This window comes from Chiloscyllium plagiosum, unplaced genomic scaffold (assembly GCF_037043375.1).
Source record: "Chiloscyllium plagiosum isolate Xiang-an unplaced genomic scaffold, Cpla_swu_hap1 HiC_scaffold_1, whole genome shotgun sequence".
Taxonomy (NCBI): domain Eukaryota; kingdom Metazoa; phylum Chordata; class Chondrichthyes; order Orectolobiformes; family Hemiscylliidae; genus Chiloscyllium; species Chiloscyllium plagiosum.
The window spans coordinates 39,713,415-39,731,631 of NW_028270139.1; the positions used below are offsets into that span (position 1 = coordinate 39,713,415).

An 18,217-nucleotide genomic window follows, 5' to 3' on the forward strand; every position below is an offset into this window, starting at 1 on the left:
CTGCTACCAGAAGAGTCCATTAGGTGGTCCTTAATTAGTTACTGGAGGATCGAAATTGCCTTCTGTATGGGAAGGCAATTTTCGATCTTTGCAGCTCCAGAGTCAATCAGATGATTCAGGAAGGTATGACTAGTTCTGGAGCACCTGTCTTTAGTATTTTTGTGAGAATATTGTAAGGCCGCACACCTGGAGTGAACCAAATTCAATGTAGACTGACAGCAGATGTTGGAGACCTGGAGAGAAAGCCAACATGGTCTGTAATCACATAGTGCATTTGGGTTCTATTGAGAACCTTATTCATTAGGATTTGAAAAAAAAAATCCTTCTACTAATAGAATGTCTTTACACAAAAGCTGGTAGATGTTTGGAACTCTCTTCCACCAACACCAGTAGATGCTGGATCAGTTGTTAATTTAAAATCTGAGATAGATGTATTTTTGCTAAGCAAAGGTATTAAGGAATACTGGCCAAAGGCAGATATATGAAGTTAGGCCACACAGCAGTCATAATCTCATTGAATGGAGAAACAGGCTCAAGGGGCTGATTGGCCTGCTGCTGTTCCTAAGTTTTTATGTAATATCGCGATTCAACTTTTCCTGCATTAATCTGCAGCTGTCACCCACTTGCCCACATGGTTTTCCTTTCCCTGTCCTCCTGCGTTCCTCTTCTCAATTCACCATGTCCAGTCATAAATGTAACTGATGTACTCCTCTGTCAATATCCAAATCATTTATATAAATGAAAACAAATTATTCCAATATAACTCCCTGGTACATAGCATTGCACACGTCACTGCGAAGTTGCCAATTTATCCTCTACCTACAACATGCTCCAAATAGATACATTTTACCACAATGTGTTCTTATTCAGCACTTTATCAATCAATTTACATTAAAAACTTAACTATACAATATTAAATGCAATCCCTTTATTTACACATTTATTTCCTCAAAGAATTCAAAACGTTAATTATGTACAATCTTTTACAAATACCCCTGCTAATTAGTCCCACATTTTGACCAATAATTTCATCCCACATTACACATGCTAGAACAAAACTTCCCATTTTGAGGCTCAAAAATTGTCCTCATGCCAGAATGCGAGTCAGTTAGGAAGTTAGAATATAACAGTGGACTGCTGTTTAAACTGCAAGGTTTTAAAATAAAAATTACTTACTTTTTCACTAGTTTTCTTTGGAGCTGGAATAAACTCTCAAAGATCAGTCAGTTAGGTCATACCCACTTTTGGAAAAATACAAGGAATTCAAGGTTAATGCTCCGTCCCAAGCTCTCTGGCAGCCATTAAAATGTAATTCACAATCCCAAAATCTTACCTGGGGTCATGATCCACAGTTTGCTAGAATATTAATTTCCACAATAGCAGTAGCTGACCTATGACATCCTAGCTGACTTGTTCTTTAGCCACTGAACAAGGTTATAAGATCACCATCCTCCCATACTTTAACACAATTTCTATTTCCAACATTTTTAAATAGAGTTTCCTTTTAAATGATTAGCTTCAGGATTAGCCGTTATACATTCTCAATGGTTGCCAAAAAAGTTCTGTTTCTTCTGTGTACACCGAGATTAAATCTTCAATAGCATCTCTGTCATTGCCTCACTCTGATGAAACTGGCAGCACCTTGCCTTTCTGTGGTCTCACACCTCCTTTACATAGTCTTTTTGACCTATGTATCATGTGTTTGAGTAGATGTGAATGGATTGTAATATTGATTCTCCTTGTTGCTGATTACGGCCAATTGGAGATAATTGATCAGATCTGATTTGTCCTCTTTCTTGGATAGCACGTACCGAGAAATTTCTAGAGTCAGGTAAATACAAGTGTCATTGCTGCACTGGAGCGAGTTGCCAAAGCAAATGGTTAGAAGTTGGAAAAGCACAGCAGGTCAGGCAACATCCAAGGAGCAAGAGGATCGACATTTCGGGTATAAGCCCATCTTATACACGAAACATCAACTCTCCTGGTCCTCAGATCTGCCTGACCTGCTGTGCTTTTCCAGCACCATACCTTTCGACTCTGACTCTCCACCATCTGCAGTCCTCACTTGTTCCAAACGGTTAGAGGTATGACATTTCTTGCCTAGCATTCATATCATGTGCCAGATTTTCATGGAGGTGTTGAGAAATTCGAGTTGGGAATGTTTCTATTTGTCTCCATCGTAAAGATTCCTGCCTGCCATATTTGTATGGCAGGACTGAAGGGGACAGGATATCCTACTGTCTTAGAGACAGGCCTGAAACAGCAACAGAGGCCTGAAACAGCAACTTGGGGAATATGAGTGAACATTCTCAACTTGAATGTTCACTCATATTCCCCAAGCCCCCAACATGAACCCCCTCCATGCCTCACATTCTCTATGCACTCTCCACATTCCTTTATAGCCTCACATTCCCTCATGCCTCACGTGTCCTCCATAGCCATTCACCAAGTATCTACAATGGGATAGGATCCATGGCCAGGATTTTTAGTATCGTGGGGTATCCTTCTTGCCATCCGAAGAGTCAGCAATGAACACACCCTGGCTGCCAAATGCCTGAAAATGGAGATATGGCCCCTCACTCAGCAGGAAGCCCTATCTGGACAGCAGCTAGCCAATCTGATTGATTGACACCTCTGTTGCTGTTTCAGGCCTGTCTCTAAGACAGTAGGATATCCTGTCCCCTTCAGTCCTGACATACAAATATGGCAGGCAGGAATCTTTACGATGGAGACAAATAGAAACATTCCCAACTCGAATTTCTCAACACCTCCATGAAAATCTGGCACATGATATGAATGCTAGGCAAGAAATGTCATACCTCTAACCATTTGGAACAAGTGAGGACTGCAGATGGTGGAGAGTCAGACCCAAAGTACTAATGGTTCAGTGAATAGAGCTGGGGCTCAGCCCCCAGAGGTTAAGTCCCAGAAACAAGAACCGGTGAAATCTAGTGGTTTCATGGCAGGGTGAGGAGATATGACGTAAGATGAAGTGGTAAGTGGAAGTGGACTGATGGATTGTTGGTGAAGAGGATGGGGTCAGGATTATGCTGGCAAAGTTCTCGGCCATTCCACCACAAATTGTGGTTAGGTCTTGGTCAGCTGCACTCAGTAGGTTGAACACCTGCCGAATTTTTCAGGCTTACCCACTTCCAATTCTGACAGTGGGAGGATTGTAAAATTCTGCTCTATGTTTTTAAAGTTGAGATGATAAAAATCTAACAGAGCTCAAACACTCTTCTTACCGGACAAAGTTTCATTCATAAAACCCATTCAAAGTGGTGAATTTATTGCAAAACTAAATAGTTTTTTTTCCACCACATCAAAGGCCTTAAATGATCTCTTGAAGCTGCCATTCAAAATGTGAACGTAGCTGCTGTTATACTAAATGGCCTTGAATCTTTTAAAACCCTGTCAAGCATTTATAATGAGGCCAAACAATAATAACCACCCCTGTGAAAAGAAATGTAATCGATAGACTTGACTGAAGCTGGAAAAAAACGACCTTTTCCTTTACCAAGCTGTACCTGATTTCCTGTCAAGCAAAGCAACCCAGGAGTGGGGTTATTTTGCTGAGAATCTCAAGGATTTTTGCACTGTATAAAGTGACTGTAAAATTTAAATCATTGGACACCTTAAATAGTGCTTTCTTCACTCTGAAAGCATGAGAGCACTTTCCCAAGTTCAACTTCATTAATTTACCTTGACGGATGGTAAAGACTGAAGAACATTTAACATATCCAGAGTTGTTAATGGAAATGATCGAGATGTTTGGGTTACAGATGCAACTCAGGCACTTCGATTCATTTTTTTCAAATATGGGATGTCTTGCTCCTACATATAGTAAGATCATCCAGGCTAAAATTGCCCATCTCTTATGCCATTACCATGAATAACATATCTGAGCAGTCTGTCCATTATGTTTCTTATTATCCCGCTTCAGAGTGAGCATTTGGATGTGAATGGTTTCTTCGGCCACTTGAGAAGGTATAGTGGACGCTCATCAGCCATTTAGGGTGCACCCAGAATTTTGTCAAATACAAAAAGTGGCAAAATTTCTTCCATGTATGTGAGAACCAATTGAAACAGGTTGCATGATAACTTCTTGTGGTCGTCCTGACAAGCTAGCATATTTATTGAATTCAGTGTTTCAATTGTTGAACAGCAAAATTAGAAAAATCCATGACATTACTTTAAAGTATCTCGTTAAAAATTACTCAACACCATGTTATAGTCCAGCGGGTTTATTTGGAAGCACTAGCTTTCTGAGCACTACTCCTTCTACAGGTGGTTGTGGAAGCTGTCAATCAAAACGTGAACGCAACCACGTGCTTCCAAATAAACTTGTTGGACCATAACCCGGCGTTGTGTGATTTTTAACTTTGTCCACCCCAGTCCAACACCGGCTCCTCCACATTAAAGTATCTAGAGTATTAAAGCAGGTTTCAATAGATGAATGTGTAATTTAAAATAGATGGCCTATAGAACTTCATGCAATTAGTGACCAGCAGTGGACATACTCTTTGAGAAGAAAAAAAAACCTCAGACGAATTCATGACCTTTGAGAAGAGTGAACTAATCAGGTTAAAATGGATAGGTAAGGCAGGAGGGGAAGGCGCAATTTTAGGCAGTCTGCCAAGGGCTGAGAGGAGGGGCTAGGACTGGGAGGAGGAGCCGGCAGCTGGGATTTGTCCAGGGTGTCAGCTGAAAAGGTTCAGAGTGAGGTGGCTTCTTGGTGGAGCCTGAGTGTCCAGCAATGGCTCTGGGGCTGGTGAGTTTGTTGCAGGGGATAGCAGCGATGGTGAGCAGCGTGTGGACAGTTTTGCCGCTGGCGCTGGCAGTGGCCCTCAGCACCTGGCTGTGGTTTCAGAGGAGCAAGAATCAGGAGCCGCTGGAGAACTCAGAGGGAGCTGGGCCACAGAGCACTTCCCCGGAGGGCAGTGACCGCAGCCTGGGGGAGAGCAGCCCTGAGGACAGAGAGACAGACGACTCTCAGCAGGACCCTGCTGGTAAAGATTAACTAGCTGTTTGCATTCGGAGCTGCTCGGAGAGGGGACACTGGGTTTGTTTCTTGCAGAGAGGTTCGCTGCACTCAGTGTGACCCGGGCTCAGTTATGGGCAGCCTCTTCTGGTGTGTAACGTACCTGGAAAATGTGCCACACCTCCTCCTCCTCCTCCACAGACTCTGTCTGTCTGTGTGTGTGTGTGTCTGGGAGCGGCGTGTTCATTACTGCGTTTACTTCTGAAATTCTCTCAACGCAGGTTCATGCTGATTCTCCTTAGCTACACATGGTGTGTGTGTGTGTGTGTGTGTGCGCAGACACCAATTTATCCAACTGGCAGAGATGAATGTCACTTTGGGAAGGGGGTGGCGGTAGAGAGAGAGAGATGACAAGGCGCCTAAATCCTTAACTGCGTATTCTCTGATCAACTCGAATAAATGAAACATAAAACACTGCGAATGTGGGAAATCTGAAGCAAACACGCAAGAGAAATTCAGCACAAACCTGCATTCTCCGTTTGTGGGCGAGAACTTCGTCCTGGTCCCCATCACGAGAGTGTTCTATTTTCCCAAAAATAAAAAAAAAACAAAAATCCGAGCTGCCGTCGCCCGAGGGGACGGTAACTTTTATTTGTTGCTGCAAATGGGGGAAAAAGTGCGGATTGAATCCGGCTCAACTCGCGGTGAATGTGGTGGAAAGGTCGGTCTGAAGCCGCCTGGCTTGGTTGGGGGGGGGTGTGTGGGTGATGGTTTGAGGAGGGGGTTGGGCAGTGCTAGAGTTTCCTTGGCGGGAGGGAGATAGGGAAGACCATCCTCCTGGGCAGCCCGGTGTGACCCTGTTGCTTCACGTCCGCACTGACGAGAGGCTCTCTTTTTCTCTCTCTCTCTCCTCTCTCTCTCTCCCCCCCCCCCCCCCCCCCATTCACTGCCCGCCCCCTCTCCCCTGGCCCGCATTGCACCAAATGAACACTGCACCTTACGAACCAGTGCATTAACCATCAGAACCAAGCTGTACCAGTACAGTAACCTGTTGTCCGCAGCACGCACAGTGTCTCAGTTTTGTTTTGAAGCGAATTTGATTTTTTTTTTAAACTGTCTAGCTAGTGCTAACTGCTTTGTTGCTGGGCTGAAGGAACATAGTTTAAACCGAGCCTGCAACTATCCCGTTTTTTGTTTTTTTTGGAAGAAGCATACAGAGCAGATACTGACAGCTGTGCAGGGACTTGTGGGGCCCCAGTGATGGCACAACACGGGCGAGAGGGTGGGCTCCCAGAGTCTTGGCTGTGCTGCAAGTCCTGGTGGAGCAAGTGGAAAGTTGGAGCGATGTCTTGTATCTGCAGGACCTTCTCCAGACCGTCTTCAGCAGACTGGGACACTGAGCCCAGTGCCAGGAGTCGGGCCCCGAGGACCTGGATATGTGCAACAGGGAAGCCGGTGACCTCGCGCCCTTCTCAAGGTCAGTGTAGGCAACCTGCAAGTGTCATATCCACCCCACTGTTCAAATCAACAACCCCTGCCATCCACCAAGACCTGGCACCAGTCAATACTTGTACCTGAAGCTCATATACACTTACTGCACTCGATACTTCTAGGATCAGAAATTAATACTGTCTTCTGAAACTACTCTTCCCTGCATCACTCTGAAAGTCGGCAGTCTTCCACCTGCCGCTGGAGCATTACTGCTTCCGCGCACCAACAGGCACAAAGATAATTGTGTTTGTATGCAGAATGTAACAATTTGATTTTGTAACTTTTCAGCTTCAACTATTTATTAGGTCATTTTTAATTTTCAGCGAATGGATGGTGTGATTGTGTGACAGGGAGAGTGGGAAGTGATATTCTTAATAAATAAGGGTGTATTTGTTTTATAATCGGATCTTTTTTGATGAACAGTCTGCACAGAACTGTGTGGATTGCTGCTTATGTGGCATGCTACAGACTATCCATCATAAAGCCAAGTGCAGCAGGATCTCTCTCCAGAGTGGTCCAGGCGGCGGATGCATTGTTTCGGTGCACCAATGGCCTTTAGTTTGCAACCCCTGGAGCATTAGAGGTTGACCTTTTTATAGAGGTTTATGAAATCATGAGGGTAAATAGACAAGGTCTTTTCCCTGGGGTGGGGGAGTCCAGACTAGAGGGCATAGTTTAGGGTGAGGGGGGGAAAGATTTTAGAAAGGACTTAACGGGTGACTTTTAAATGCAGAGGGTGGTGTGTGTATGGAATGAGCTGCCGGGGAAATGGTGGAGGCTGGTACAATTGCAACATTTAAAAGACATCAGAAAGGGTGTATGAATAGGAAGGGTTTGGAGGGATATGGGCCAAGGGCTGACAAATGGCGTTAGAATAATTTAGGATATCTGGTTGGCATGAACTAGTTGGACCGAAGGGTCTGTTTCCATGCTCTGTCTCTAGGACTCTATTTGCTTTCATATAAATGCATATGTTTGTGTATAGGTAGCCCTTTATTTTATAGTAACCAGTCATTAGGTTATAGCTCAAATGTTGATCATATAGCCGACTCAAGAATTGCGATCAGATATTCGGCATTGACCACATTAGGTCTTTGATCAGCATGGACTCTGGGCCAAAAGACCACTCGACATGCTTAAAAATCACAACACCAGGTTATAGTCTGACAGGTTTAATTTAAGGCACTCTCTTTTAGAGCACTGCTCCACAACCACCTGATGCAGGAACAGCGCTGGACTATAACCTCGTTGTGATTTTTAACTTTGTACACCCCAGTCCAACACCAGCATCTCCAAATCATGACTCTACATGCTGCAATACACTATGGAGAGTGAATCTGTCTGAAGTACATAGGATTTGACACTGTGCCTGCAAGCAGTGGCATCATGCTTATCCAAAGTGTCAACACCTAAAGGGCATATGTCTGCTCTGCTTGGTTCTGTGACTAGAATGCAATCTATTCAGCTCTTATTGAGTAGTGTCTATGACCCCCCATCACAACCTTCAACCTCAAACTGAGAAATGTTGCCATTACCTCCAGCTTTACTCTGCAAGCAGCTAGACACAAAAGAAAATCCATGGCAATGGTCATCATTTTGCCACTGGACATATCAGCTAGCTATTCAGAGACTGCTGTTATGGCACATCATTTTGGTAAATTTCAAAGACATTTTTACTTAAGTATCTCTGTTCCTCTTGTAGGGTTCAGTTTGGAGAATTGTCCCCTCAGTACATTTTTTGTTTCCCCCAAGCAGCTGTGAGCTCTTCATTCTCCAAGCCCATTCTGTTGCCAAGGGGAATGTTACTTTCTGCACTTAGTTTCCTTGAACATCTATCACATCAGTTTTTGTAGAGTTTAGCAGCTTTCCTTTTTTGGATAAAAACAAAAATACATGTAGTAAATAACAACTAGTAGAAATTCTGAGCAACTAGCCTGCAAGCAGTTTTCATTAAAATCTGTTCGATTTCTTCTGAAAATCATCTTTGAGGTGGAGTCTGGAGTACTGATCTCCAAAGTGGTGCCATAGGCATCAGATTACACTGATCTGCCCTTGAGGTGTGTTTGCTGCAGAAACTATGTAGTCCAGCTGGAGTACTATGAAAACATTTCAGACAAGCCCACAGATCACACTTGGGGTCAGGATGACTATTCTCTTGTTTAATAAACATTTGTTCCAGGTCACCCCATGTACACTGATAGAAACTTACTTACTAGTGCTTTTTTAGCTTCCAACTGGAATCATTTGGCAATTTTTACTGGCACCATCTGAAAGAACTCAATGAATGGAAGAGGCCAATTTTAAAAATCAGGATGCCATTTCTTTGTCCATTTGTCTGTCAAAGAACATGCTTGTTAGAAAAAAATATATTGGTGAAGTTATTTCTTGAATCATTGTATTTTCATATCAATGTTGGGCATTCTTTTTTCAATATCTATAGAAGGTCAAGGATTCTGGGTAATCCAAGATGGAGGACGGGAAAAATTTCTGGCTGTAATAGCTGCTCTTTCTGGGAGGTGATTTTCCTTGAATTCCAGGAGCAGCAATTACTGTTTTTTATATGCTGTTGCATTGTTTTTGAACTTTGGAGAAAAAAGTCAAAACAACAGCACTCTTAAAAGGGAGAAGAACAGATGAAGGAAGCAGATGAAGGTGGGGTGGGGGCGAAGAGAGAGAGAGAGAAACCCACATTGCTAACTGACAGAGTTAGCAATTATTGCCTTTGCTGTTGGATTCCTGTATCACTGGACATCGGAGTGCATCTGGGAAAATTTAATAAACAGTTACATTCACAACTGATCTTGGAGGAACCTGTTTGGGAAAGGTCACAGCACAGAAGCTTACAAGTGGATTTTAAGTGCAGCCTTAAAATATGTCTGCAGCAGTGAGTAGAGTGGGTTCTTTCTTGTTTTTGTTTTATTGAGCTATGTCTCTTGATTAAACTTAAAATATAAGCCATAAGTATTAAATTAACCTGGAGCAGTGTTTTGTCGAGGAATAACGCAGTGCTATTTTCTGGGTTTGTAGATGGAAAGAAGCAAAAATGGCCCTTTAGTACAGTGGATATGATCTCTTGTCGGATGTGGGAGTTTAGGGAGAGTTTATGGGTTACTGAGGATTATATCTGCAATAAATGCCGTTGGTTGCGAATCCTATCAGATTGGATCGGTTGGAGAGACCGAGACATTCAATGGGGAATTTACAAGAGCAAGGGGATGTGATGGATGGCAGGTATAGGAAAAGGGGGCAAGTCTCAGATACAGTCGCATAGATGGGTTAACTCTAGGAAATGTAAGAGAGGTAGGCAGGTAGTGCAGAAGTCTTCTGTGGCTATCCCCATTTCAAACAGGGTATGTTGTTTTGGAAAATGTAGGGGGTGATGGACTCTCAGGGGAACATAGCACAAACAGCCAGGTTTCTGGTATTGAGACTGACTCTAATGTAATGAGAGGTACGTCGGGTTCCAAGTGATCAATTGTGTTAAGGGACTCTCTCATCCGAGGTATGGTCAGATGTTTCTGTGGTCAGCATCAAAAAATTTAGAATGCTGTGTTGCTTCCCTGGTGCCAGGATCAAGGATGTCTCAGAGGGTGCAGAATGTTCTCACGGAGGAGAGGGGCCAGCAGCAGGTCATTGTCCACATTGGAACCAATGACATAGGAAGGGAAAAGGTTGAGATTCTGAAGGGAGATTACAGAGAGTTAGGCAGGAATTTTAAAAAAGGAGGTCCTCTAGTAGTAATATCTGGATTACTCCCAGTGCTATGAGTTGGTGAGGGCAGGAATAGGAAGACTGAGTAGATGAATGCATGACTGAGGAGCTGGTGTATGGGAGAAGGATTCACATTTTTGGATCATTTGGAAGCTGTTTTGGGGTCAAAGTGACCTGTACAAGAAGGACTGATTGCACCTGAATTGGAAGGAGACTAATGTACTGGCAGGGAGATTTGCTAGAGCTGCTTGGGAGGATTTAAACTAGTAAGGTGGGGGGTGGGACCCAGGGAGATAGTGAGGAAAGAGATCAATCTGAGACTGGTACAATGAGAACAGAAGTGAGCCAAACAGTCGGGGCAGGCCGGGACAAGGTAGGACTAATAAATTAAACTGCATTTATTTCAATGCAGAGGCCTAACAGGGAAAACAGATGAACTCAGTGCATGGTTAGGAGCATGGGACTGGGATATCATAGTAATTACAGAAACATGGCTCAGGGATGGACAGGATTGGCAGCTTAATGTTCCAGGATACAAATACTACAGGAAGGATAGAAAGGGAGGTAAGAGAGGAGAGGGAGTGGTGATTTTGATAAGGAATACATTATAGCTGTACTGAGGGAGGATATTCCTGGAAATACATCCAGGGAAGTTATTTGGGTGGAACTAAGAAATAAGAAAGGGATGATCACCTTATTGGGATTGTATTATAGACCCCCTATAGAAACAAACTTGTAAGGAGATATTGGTTATCTGTAAGAATAATAGGGTGGTTATAGTAGGAGATTTTAACTTTCCAAATATAGACTGGGACTGCCATAGTGTTAAAGGTTTAGATGGAGAGGAATTTAAGTGTGTACAAGAAAATGTTCTGATTCAGTATGTGGATGTACCTACTAGAGAAGGTGCAAAATTTGATCTACTTTTGGGGAAATAAGGCAGGGCAGGTGACTGATGTCAGTGGGGCCAGCAACCATAATTCTATTAGTTTTAAAATAGTGATGGAAAAGGATAGACCAGATCTAAAAGTAGAAGTTCTAAATTGGAGGAAGGCCAATTTTGACTGCATCAGGCAAAACTTTCAAAAGCTGATTGAGAGCAGATGTTCACAGGTAATGGGACAGCTGGAAAATGGGAAGCCTTCAGAAATGAGAAGATATATTCCTATTAGGGTGAAAGGAAAGGCTGATAGGTATAGGGAATGCTGGATGACTAAAGACATTGCGGTTTGGTTAAGAAAAAGAAGGAAGCTTATGTCAAGTGTAGACAGGAGAGATTGAATGAATCCTTAAAATATAAAGGTAGTAGAAGTATACTTTAGAGAGATCAGGAGGGCAAAAAGGGGCCATGAGATAGCTTTTGCAAATAGAGTTAAGGATAATCCAAAGGGCTTTTATAAATACATTAAGGACAAAAGGGTAACTAGGGAGAGAATCTCGAACTCAGCACCGCTTCCTAACCTGCAATCATCTTCCTGACCTCTCCGCCCCCACCCCACTCCAGCCTATCACCTTCACCTTGACCTCCTTCCACCTATCGCATTTCCAACGTCCCTCCTCCCTACCTTTTATCTTAGCCTGCTGGACACACTTTCCTCATTCCTGAAGAAGGGCTTATGCCCGAAACGTCAATTCTCCTGTTCCTTGGATGCAGGATTCTTGAAAAATGTCCATATTACAGAGGAAGAAGAGCTGGATGTCTTGAAATGTATAAGAGTGGATAAATCCTCAGGATCTGATCAGGTGTACACTAGAACTCTGGGAAGTAAGGGAAGTGATTGCTCGGCCTCTTACTGACATATTTGTATCATTTGATAGTCAGAGGTGAGGTGTCAGAAGACTGGAGGTTGGCTAACGTGGTGCCACTGTTTAAGAAAGGTGGCAAGGACAAGCCAGGGAACTATATAGACCAGTGAGCCTGATGTCGGTGGTGGGCAATTGTTGGAGGGAATCCTGAGGGACAGGATGTACATGTATTTGGAAAGGCAAGGACTGATTAGGAATAGTCAACATGGCTTTGTGTGGGAAATCATGTCTCTGAAACTTGATTGAGTTTTTTTTGAAGAAGTAACAAAGGATTGATGAGGGCAGAGCAGGAGATGTGATCTATATGGTCTAGTCCCTCATGGGAACCTGATTAGCAAGGTTAGATCTCATAGAATACAGGGAGAACTAGCCATTTGGACACAGAACTGGCTCAAAGGTAGAAGACAGAGGGTGGTGGTGGAGGGTTGCTCTTCAGACTGGAGGCCTGTGATCAGTGGAGTGCCACAAGGATCGGTGCTGGGCCCTCTACATTTTTGTCACTTACTTACATGATTTGGATGTGAGCATAAGAGATATAGTTAGTAAGTTTGCTGATGACACCAAAATTGGAGGTGTAATGGACAGCAAAAAAGGTTACCTAAGATTACAACAGGATTTTGATCAGATGGGCCAATGGGCTGAGAAGTAGCAGATGTAGTTTAATTTAGATAAATGTGAGTTGCTGCATTTTTGGGAAAGCAAAGCTTAGCAGGACTTATACACTTAATGGTAAGGTCGTAGGGAGTGTTGCTTGAACAAAGAGACCTTGGAGTGTAGGTTCATAGTTCCTTGAAAGTGGAGTTGCAGGTAGATAGGATAGTGAAGAAGGCGTTTGGTATGCTTTCCTATATTGGTCAGAATATTGAGTACAGGAGTTGGGAGGTCATGTTGCGGCTGTATAGGACATTGGTTAGGCCACTGTTGGAATATTGCGTGCAATTCTGGTCTCTGTCCTACTGGAAAGATGTTGTGAAACTTGGAAGGATTCAGAAAAGAGTTACAAGGATGTTGCCAGGGTTGGAGGATTTGAGTTATAGGGAGAGGTTGAATAGGCTGGGGCTGTTTTCCCTGGAGTGTCAAGAGGCTGAGGGGTGACCTCAAGAGGTTTACAAGATTGAGGGGCATGGATAGGATAAATAGACAAAGTCTTTTCCCTGGGTTGGGGGTGTCCAGAACTGGAGGGCATAGATTTAGGGTGAGAGGAGAAGGATATAAGAGACCTAAAGGGCAACTCTTTCACACACACGGTGGTACATGTATGGAATGAGCTGCCAGAGGAAGTGGTGGAGGCAGGTACAATTGCAACATGTAAGAGGCATTTGGATGGGTATATGAATAAGGAGGGTTTGGAGGGATATGGACCAGGTGCTGGCAGGTGGGACTAAATTTGATTGGGATATCGGTCGGCATGGACGAGTTGGACTGAAGGGTCTGTTTCCATGCTGTACATATGACTCTATAACTAATCTGTTGATTGATACTTGAGCCATGCAGGATTTACCTGGAAAATAATGTTATTTAAATTTAATGTTCACTTCCTGATTGAGAATTTTACATGTGGTTTGTATAATCGGCCTGTTCACACCTGTTATCACGTACTTCCAGGGCATCTAACATCTTCTGGTTCAGAGGTACAGACACCACCACTGTACCACAAATCTTGATTGTACCGATCTATTTAAAATTAATTGATGTAATGTAATCCAATTCCTTATAGTTTAAAATTGGAGTTTGAAAATTGTTTGACTGTTTCCACATGTTTGCCATTGTAACTTTTTTTGTGAGAAGTAAGGGAAACCTATGTTTTTTTTTAAAACAGATAAAATTACAGATTCTGAAAGTGACAATATGCCAGTGATCAAGACGACAGAATTGAGAGTTAGTACTCAGCAGTCTCCAGTTGAACAAAAAACAGTGGCTTTGGGAGCTCCAGATATTTCTGATGCGGTGGTAAAGATTCGTAAAGAGTGTGCACAGGACCAAAATCTGTCAAATAAGCAGGATCCAGCTGATTCCAGACAAAAGAATATTTGTGAGAGCAACCAGACACAAAGTAACTCAATGGCTCAGGCAACCAGTATTGGGCAGGTTACTGTTCATAATACAAGCATGGCTGAAGACTGTAACTTCAGCAAAGAGGAGATTTATGTTTGTGAAACGAAGTCTGCTGACAAAATTGCAAAGGTGGATGAAAAAACTGATTGTAAAGACGAAGCTTCTGATCAAATGTTGAAATTAGATAAAATGAACAGAACAGCTTATCTAAAGGAAGCAACTGATACTAATATCAGTGAAAATAACATTGACGTGAGAGATGAATTGGAATGTCTTAAAACTGAAAAGGAAAGAGAAGATAAGAGAAAATTCTTTCAAGAGCATGTTAATGCTGAGTCAGAAAGAATGAGTACAAGTTCAGAGCCTGAAAACGTGACGAGGAAAGTTGCTGCAGTGTCTCCTTTACCTCTCAACAATGTCTCTGTGAACTTTAATGTTCACTATATTACTTACTTACACTCTCAGATCCTTGCAGTGACCGGAAACCATGAGTGTCTGGGGCAATGGGAGAGATATGTGCCATTGAAACCAGTCAAAGATGGATTCTGGTCCAATTCCATTCTGCTCCCAATGAATTCCAAGATTGAGTGGAAATATGTGGTGGTGGAAGATGGAAAGATCTGTAGGTGGGAGGAATGTTTCAATAGGATTCTGGAGACTGGTCATGAAGACTTTGAAATATATCAATGCTGGGGTTACCATTAAATCCCATACAAAAGTTGGAGTAACGTAATATTCAAGAGTGAGTGGTTAGTAATGTGGAATGATGGAGTTCAAGTTTGAGATTTTGTGTTCACTTCACTGCTTTCAAAGAGGAACTGTACATCAGTGATTTATGTAATGTTTTCACTGGAAGCTAACTATTTCTTTAAAAAAGCTTTTTCTTCTTTGTCTTTCTATTGTTGTGCTTTGACTTCAGATTTTGGGCTGCCAGAATGTTTGCTGTGCTGGTTTGTCTGTACGTAATAACTTGCTGCTAAAATGTGCTTTATACAATAACCTCTTCTAGAGGTGAGTAAATCCGTAATGTCAATAAGCCTAAAATATTCTAACATTTTACTATATATGTAATTATACAAGGATAATTGCATGCATAGAATCACTAATACTTCTCCTGTAATGTGCATTTGTGAGAAACAATAACAAAACCACAGCTGGATTTCCATACTTGATATTTAAATAAAGAATACTAAACTTTGGCATGAAGATAGCGAGGTATAACAATGTGCTCAGTGCACCAACTCTTTTCTTTCCCCCCCCCCCCCCCCCCCAGCAAGTTTTCTTTTTGAAAGCCTAGCAATTTAAGTTAATTTCAGAAATCTAATGTTGCATTTCTACAAACTATTAGAATGTTTTTGTCATTACAATACAAAACTTTGGAAAAAGTACTGGATGTTTTGGATCTTCTAAACAGAAGTAGTACTTGTCTGGGCACAGATGGGTTTAAAGGTCATTTTTAAAAAAAAAAATATTGAAACTTAACAGACTTTTTGCTTTAAATGTTGTGAATCTGCACATTTAGAGTTCTGATCATTTAACTGTACCACTGTAATGACTGAATTGCTCTTTTTTAGTTTGTGGCATGCGAGTGCTACTTTTTTTTTGGTAAGGTAACAATGGTATTCATGTACTTCAAATTAAATCCTGAAAATAATAATGTGCTACTGAATATAAAGCCTGTAAAAATATAAGCACTATGCAGTTAGGCAGTAGTGTGGGGGTTTTAAAAAAAAAGCCTGTAGTCCACACTAAAATTGTGAAATTAATTTTTGTATTCCTGAAGTCTTGCATTGCACTAATTTGAGTAGTTGCTGTTCTGATTCTACGACCCAAGTCTGACCCACACACGAGTTCAAATAAAGCTGGTGTTGAATAGGGAGTGGGTTTATTTCGGATTTGGAGGTATTTGTAGTCATAGATCCTGGAACACGACTGTTAGATTCCTTATTTAGCAGATGTTAAATTCTTGATTTACGTTGAGGGCTAGTTTTCAATAATGTTTTAATCTCCTTAAATGCAAGGCCCTGCAGGGAAATAGCCATTGTTCTAGTAATGGTAGATGCTAAGTTTACATGCAGGCATGCTAAATAACCTTGCTGTAGTTGAACAAACCAACTTAATTTACACCTATTTTTGTTCAATTTGAACTTTTCATAAATCAGCAGTTTAACTTGTCACTGCTGAATTTTAATCAAGTGAGAGGACGAAAGTTTGGAATAACACACTTTACCATGATTTTTGTAAATTTTACAAGGCTAAAAGACTGGCATTTACTCAAACCTTGAATTGTGTCCTGCATCTCAAACTTTAAAAGTTAAGATTTCCAGTTTCAAAATTTGTAATGTCGTTTCTTTAAAGATATTTATCTCTATGCAGAGAGCAGACTAATTTTCTATAATTTTGATGGTGAGAATTCAGACTGAAGTTTTCTTTTTTTCCAGACAGTAATTAGGAAGATTTTGCGATACTCAAACTAGTTAGTGTATTTGAAAATTGTGACTTACAGCACTCCTCTACAAACATAAGGGATCCTGAATAGTATGCTATTGAGTCTCTGCCTGCAGTTCTAAATTGCTAGGAGGCTCAGATGAGTTGCTAACAGGAATGGGCCCATTAGAATTATGTTTTAATGGAGTGCATCTACACCCTTTTCTTCCATTTGTCTTTTTTCCCTGCAAACCCCACACATTGACTTTTTTTTTTCTCTCTCCTCCACAACAAAAGAATAACACAAATTGAAACCTGTTTTTGCTTCCAGATGAACTTTTCAGAATCTTGCCTTAATCTATTGATGCTGAAACCCTCCATTCGATTTTCAGCTATCTGAAGAGTGACTGTGGAACACAAACTGGAAGTCACACAATTTTAATTTGTCCATCCCTTTTTAAATATTTTGGGATACCAGTATAATAATCTCAGATGCTGCTTAGCAATGATACACCTATTTACATGTCATATTTTATTTGGAAGGTGCAAGTCAAAGTGAGCTAGAGAAACCTCTTAAGTTTTCTGACAGATTTAAGACTTCTGATTTTTGTTCCGTCTGGCTAAGAAATGAATTTGTAGTTTATTTTTTGGAAATGAGGTCTAAAGAATTTTAAAAATATTCTGACTTCATCTTGAATGAATGGCATGATCATACCTATACAATAGAGAAGAGAATAAATACCCAACTGGAGAGTAGTAATCTAAAGGCTACAATATAATCTCTTTTACATTTGGGGAAATAATGAATCTGTTCGTGGTCAAGACAGTGTCTCCTACAGGCTTTTTAATCATGGTAGACATTGTCTGTATTGAATAATTCTGCATAATACAGCACTTAAATACAGTAATGTGTGGAAAGAGGAACAATTCCATTAAGTTTACACTGTAGTTTGTTTTTCGGCTTTCCCTTCACCCTCCTCTCCAATTATTCTTAACTCAATTAACATGACTACTTATTTCATGATGGAGAAAGTGAGGACTGCAGATGCTGGAGATCAGAACTGAAAATGTGTTGCTGGAAAAGTGCAGCAGGTCAGGCAGCATCAAAGGAACAGGAGAATCCTGAAGAAGGGCTTATGCCCGAAACGTCGATTCTCCTGTTCCTTGGTGCTGCCTGACCTGCTGCGCTTTTCCAGCAACACATTTTCAGCTACTTATTTCACGATGCAAATGTAAGCATGATGTATTCACAAACATCAGAATATTTTGGCTATGACAGATTCAAGAGTGAGTAATCTCCTCCTGTATATATTTCAATGATCTTTAATTACATTTGGATAGATTGAACAGAATGGGTTTCACAGGGTATTAAATAGCAGCAGGTTTTATTTTGTGTACTGCAGCAAGTCAAAAGAATAAAATGCAAAACCATGGACTTCACTTCTTTAGCATTTTCTCTCTGTCTTTTACTCTCTTTATCCTCTTCTCCTGGTTTCTGATCATGGAGGACATTTCTGTAAATCAAATGTTGTGGATTCAGTTAATAGTTCTGAAGTATTAACTTGAACAAAGTCCTCCAATAAATGGGTTTAAATTAAACAATTACAGTAATTTTGTAATGTGTGCAGTGGAAGGGTGTACCAGAATAACTGTCAAGGTTTCACTTAAACATGTGTAAAGGTTTATTTCTAGCTGGTTTGTAAGTGTACACAACCTAGTGAATTGTTTTGGAAAGGTTGGAAATAC

At 41.4% G+C, this 18,217-nt stretch overlaps 2 protein-coding genes and 1 long non-coding RNA gene across 10 annotated transcripts in view; 1 reads left to right on the top strand and 2 right to left on the bottom strand.

Moving 5' to 3' along the window:
• The window catches only part of LOC122552697 (uncharacterized), a 31,148-nt gene extending 25,362 nt beyond the window's left edge, over positions 1 to 5,786 (bottom strand). Inside the window, exon 1 of the long non-coding RNA XR_006312453.2 lies at positions 5,508 to 5,786. This is a non-coding gene — a long non-coding RNA (uncharacterized LOC122552697). The remainder of the gene's footprint in view (positions 1 to 5,507) is intronic.
• stbd1 (starch binding domain 1) lies at positions 4,733 to 16,036 on the top strand. Of its 2 annotated transcripts, none has more exons than XM_043695547.2 (2): positions 4,733 to 5,009; positions 13,809 to 16,036. In XM_043695547.2, exons 1-2 carry the CDS (start codon positions 4,757 to 4,759, stop codon positions 14,747 to 14,749), a joined length of 1,194 nt encoding a protein of 397 aa, XP_043551482.2. In that variant the 5' UTR covers positions 4,733 to 4,756; the 3' UTR covers positions 14,750 to 16,036. The 2 variants fall into 2 exon arrangements, with proteins under 2 accessions (XP_043551482.2, XP_087842286.1); XM_087986160.1 differs by lacking the exon at positions 4,733 to 5,009 and adding an exon at positions 6,051 to 6,458.
• A 1,050-nt stretch (positions 16,037 to 17,086) lies between these two features.
• LOC122552612 (coiled-coil domain-containing protein 158-like) overlaps positions 17,087 to 18,217 on the bottom strand; it is a 174,314-nt gene continuing 173,183 nt past the window's right edge. For all 7 annotated transcript variants that reach the window (XM_087986075.1, XM_043695369.2, XM_043695379.2 and 4 more), the window contains one exon: positions 17,087 to 17,985. In XM_087986075.1, coding sequence (XP_087842201.1) covers positions 17,909 to 17,985 — 77 coding nt within the window. In that variant the 3' untranslated portion in view covers positions 17,087 to 17,908. The remainder of the gene's footprint in view (positions 17,986 to 18,217) is intronic.

Bases quoted from the DNA above. Each gene is read 5' to 3' on its own strand.
- stbd1 (XM_043695547.2), top strand. From the start codon at position 4,757: ATGGCTCTGGGGCTGGTGAGTTTGTTGCAGGGGATAGCAGCGATGGTG. The intron at 5,010-13,808 runs GTAAAGATTAAC...TTTTTAAAACAG, and splicing joins CTCTCAGCAGGACCCTGCTG to ATAAAATTACAGATTCTGAA.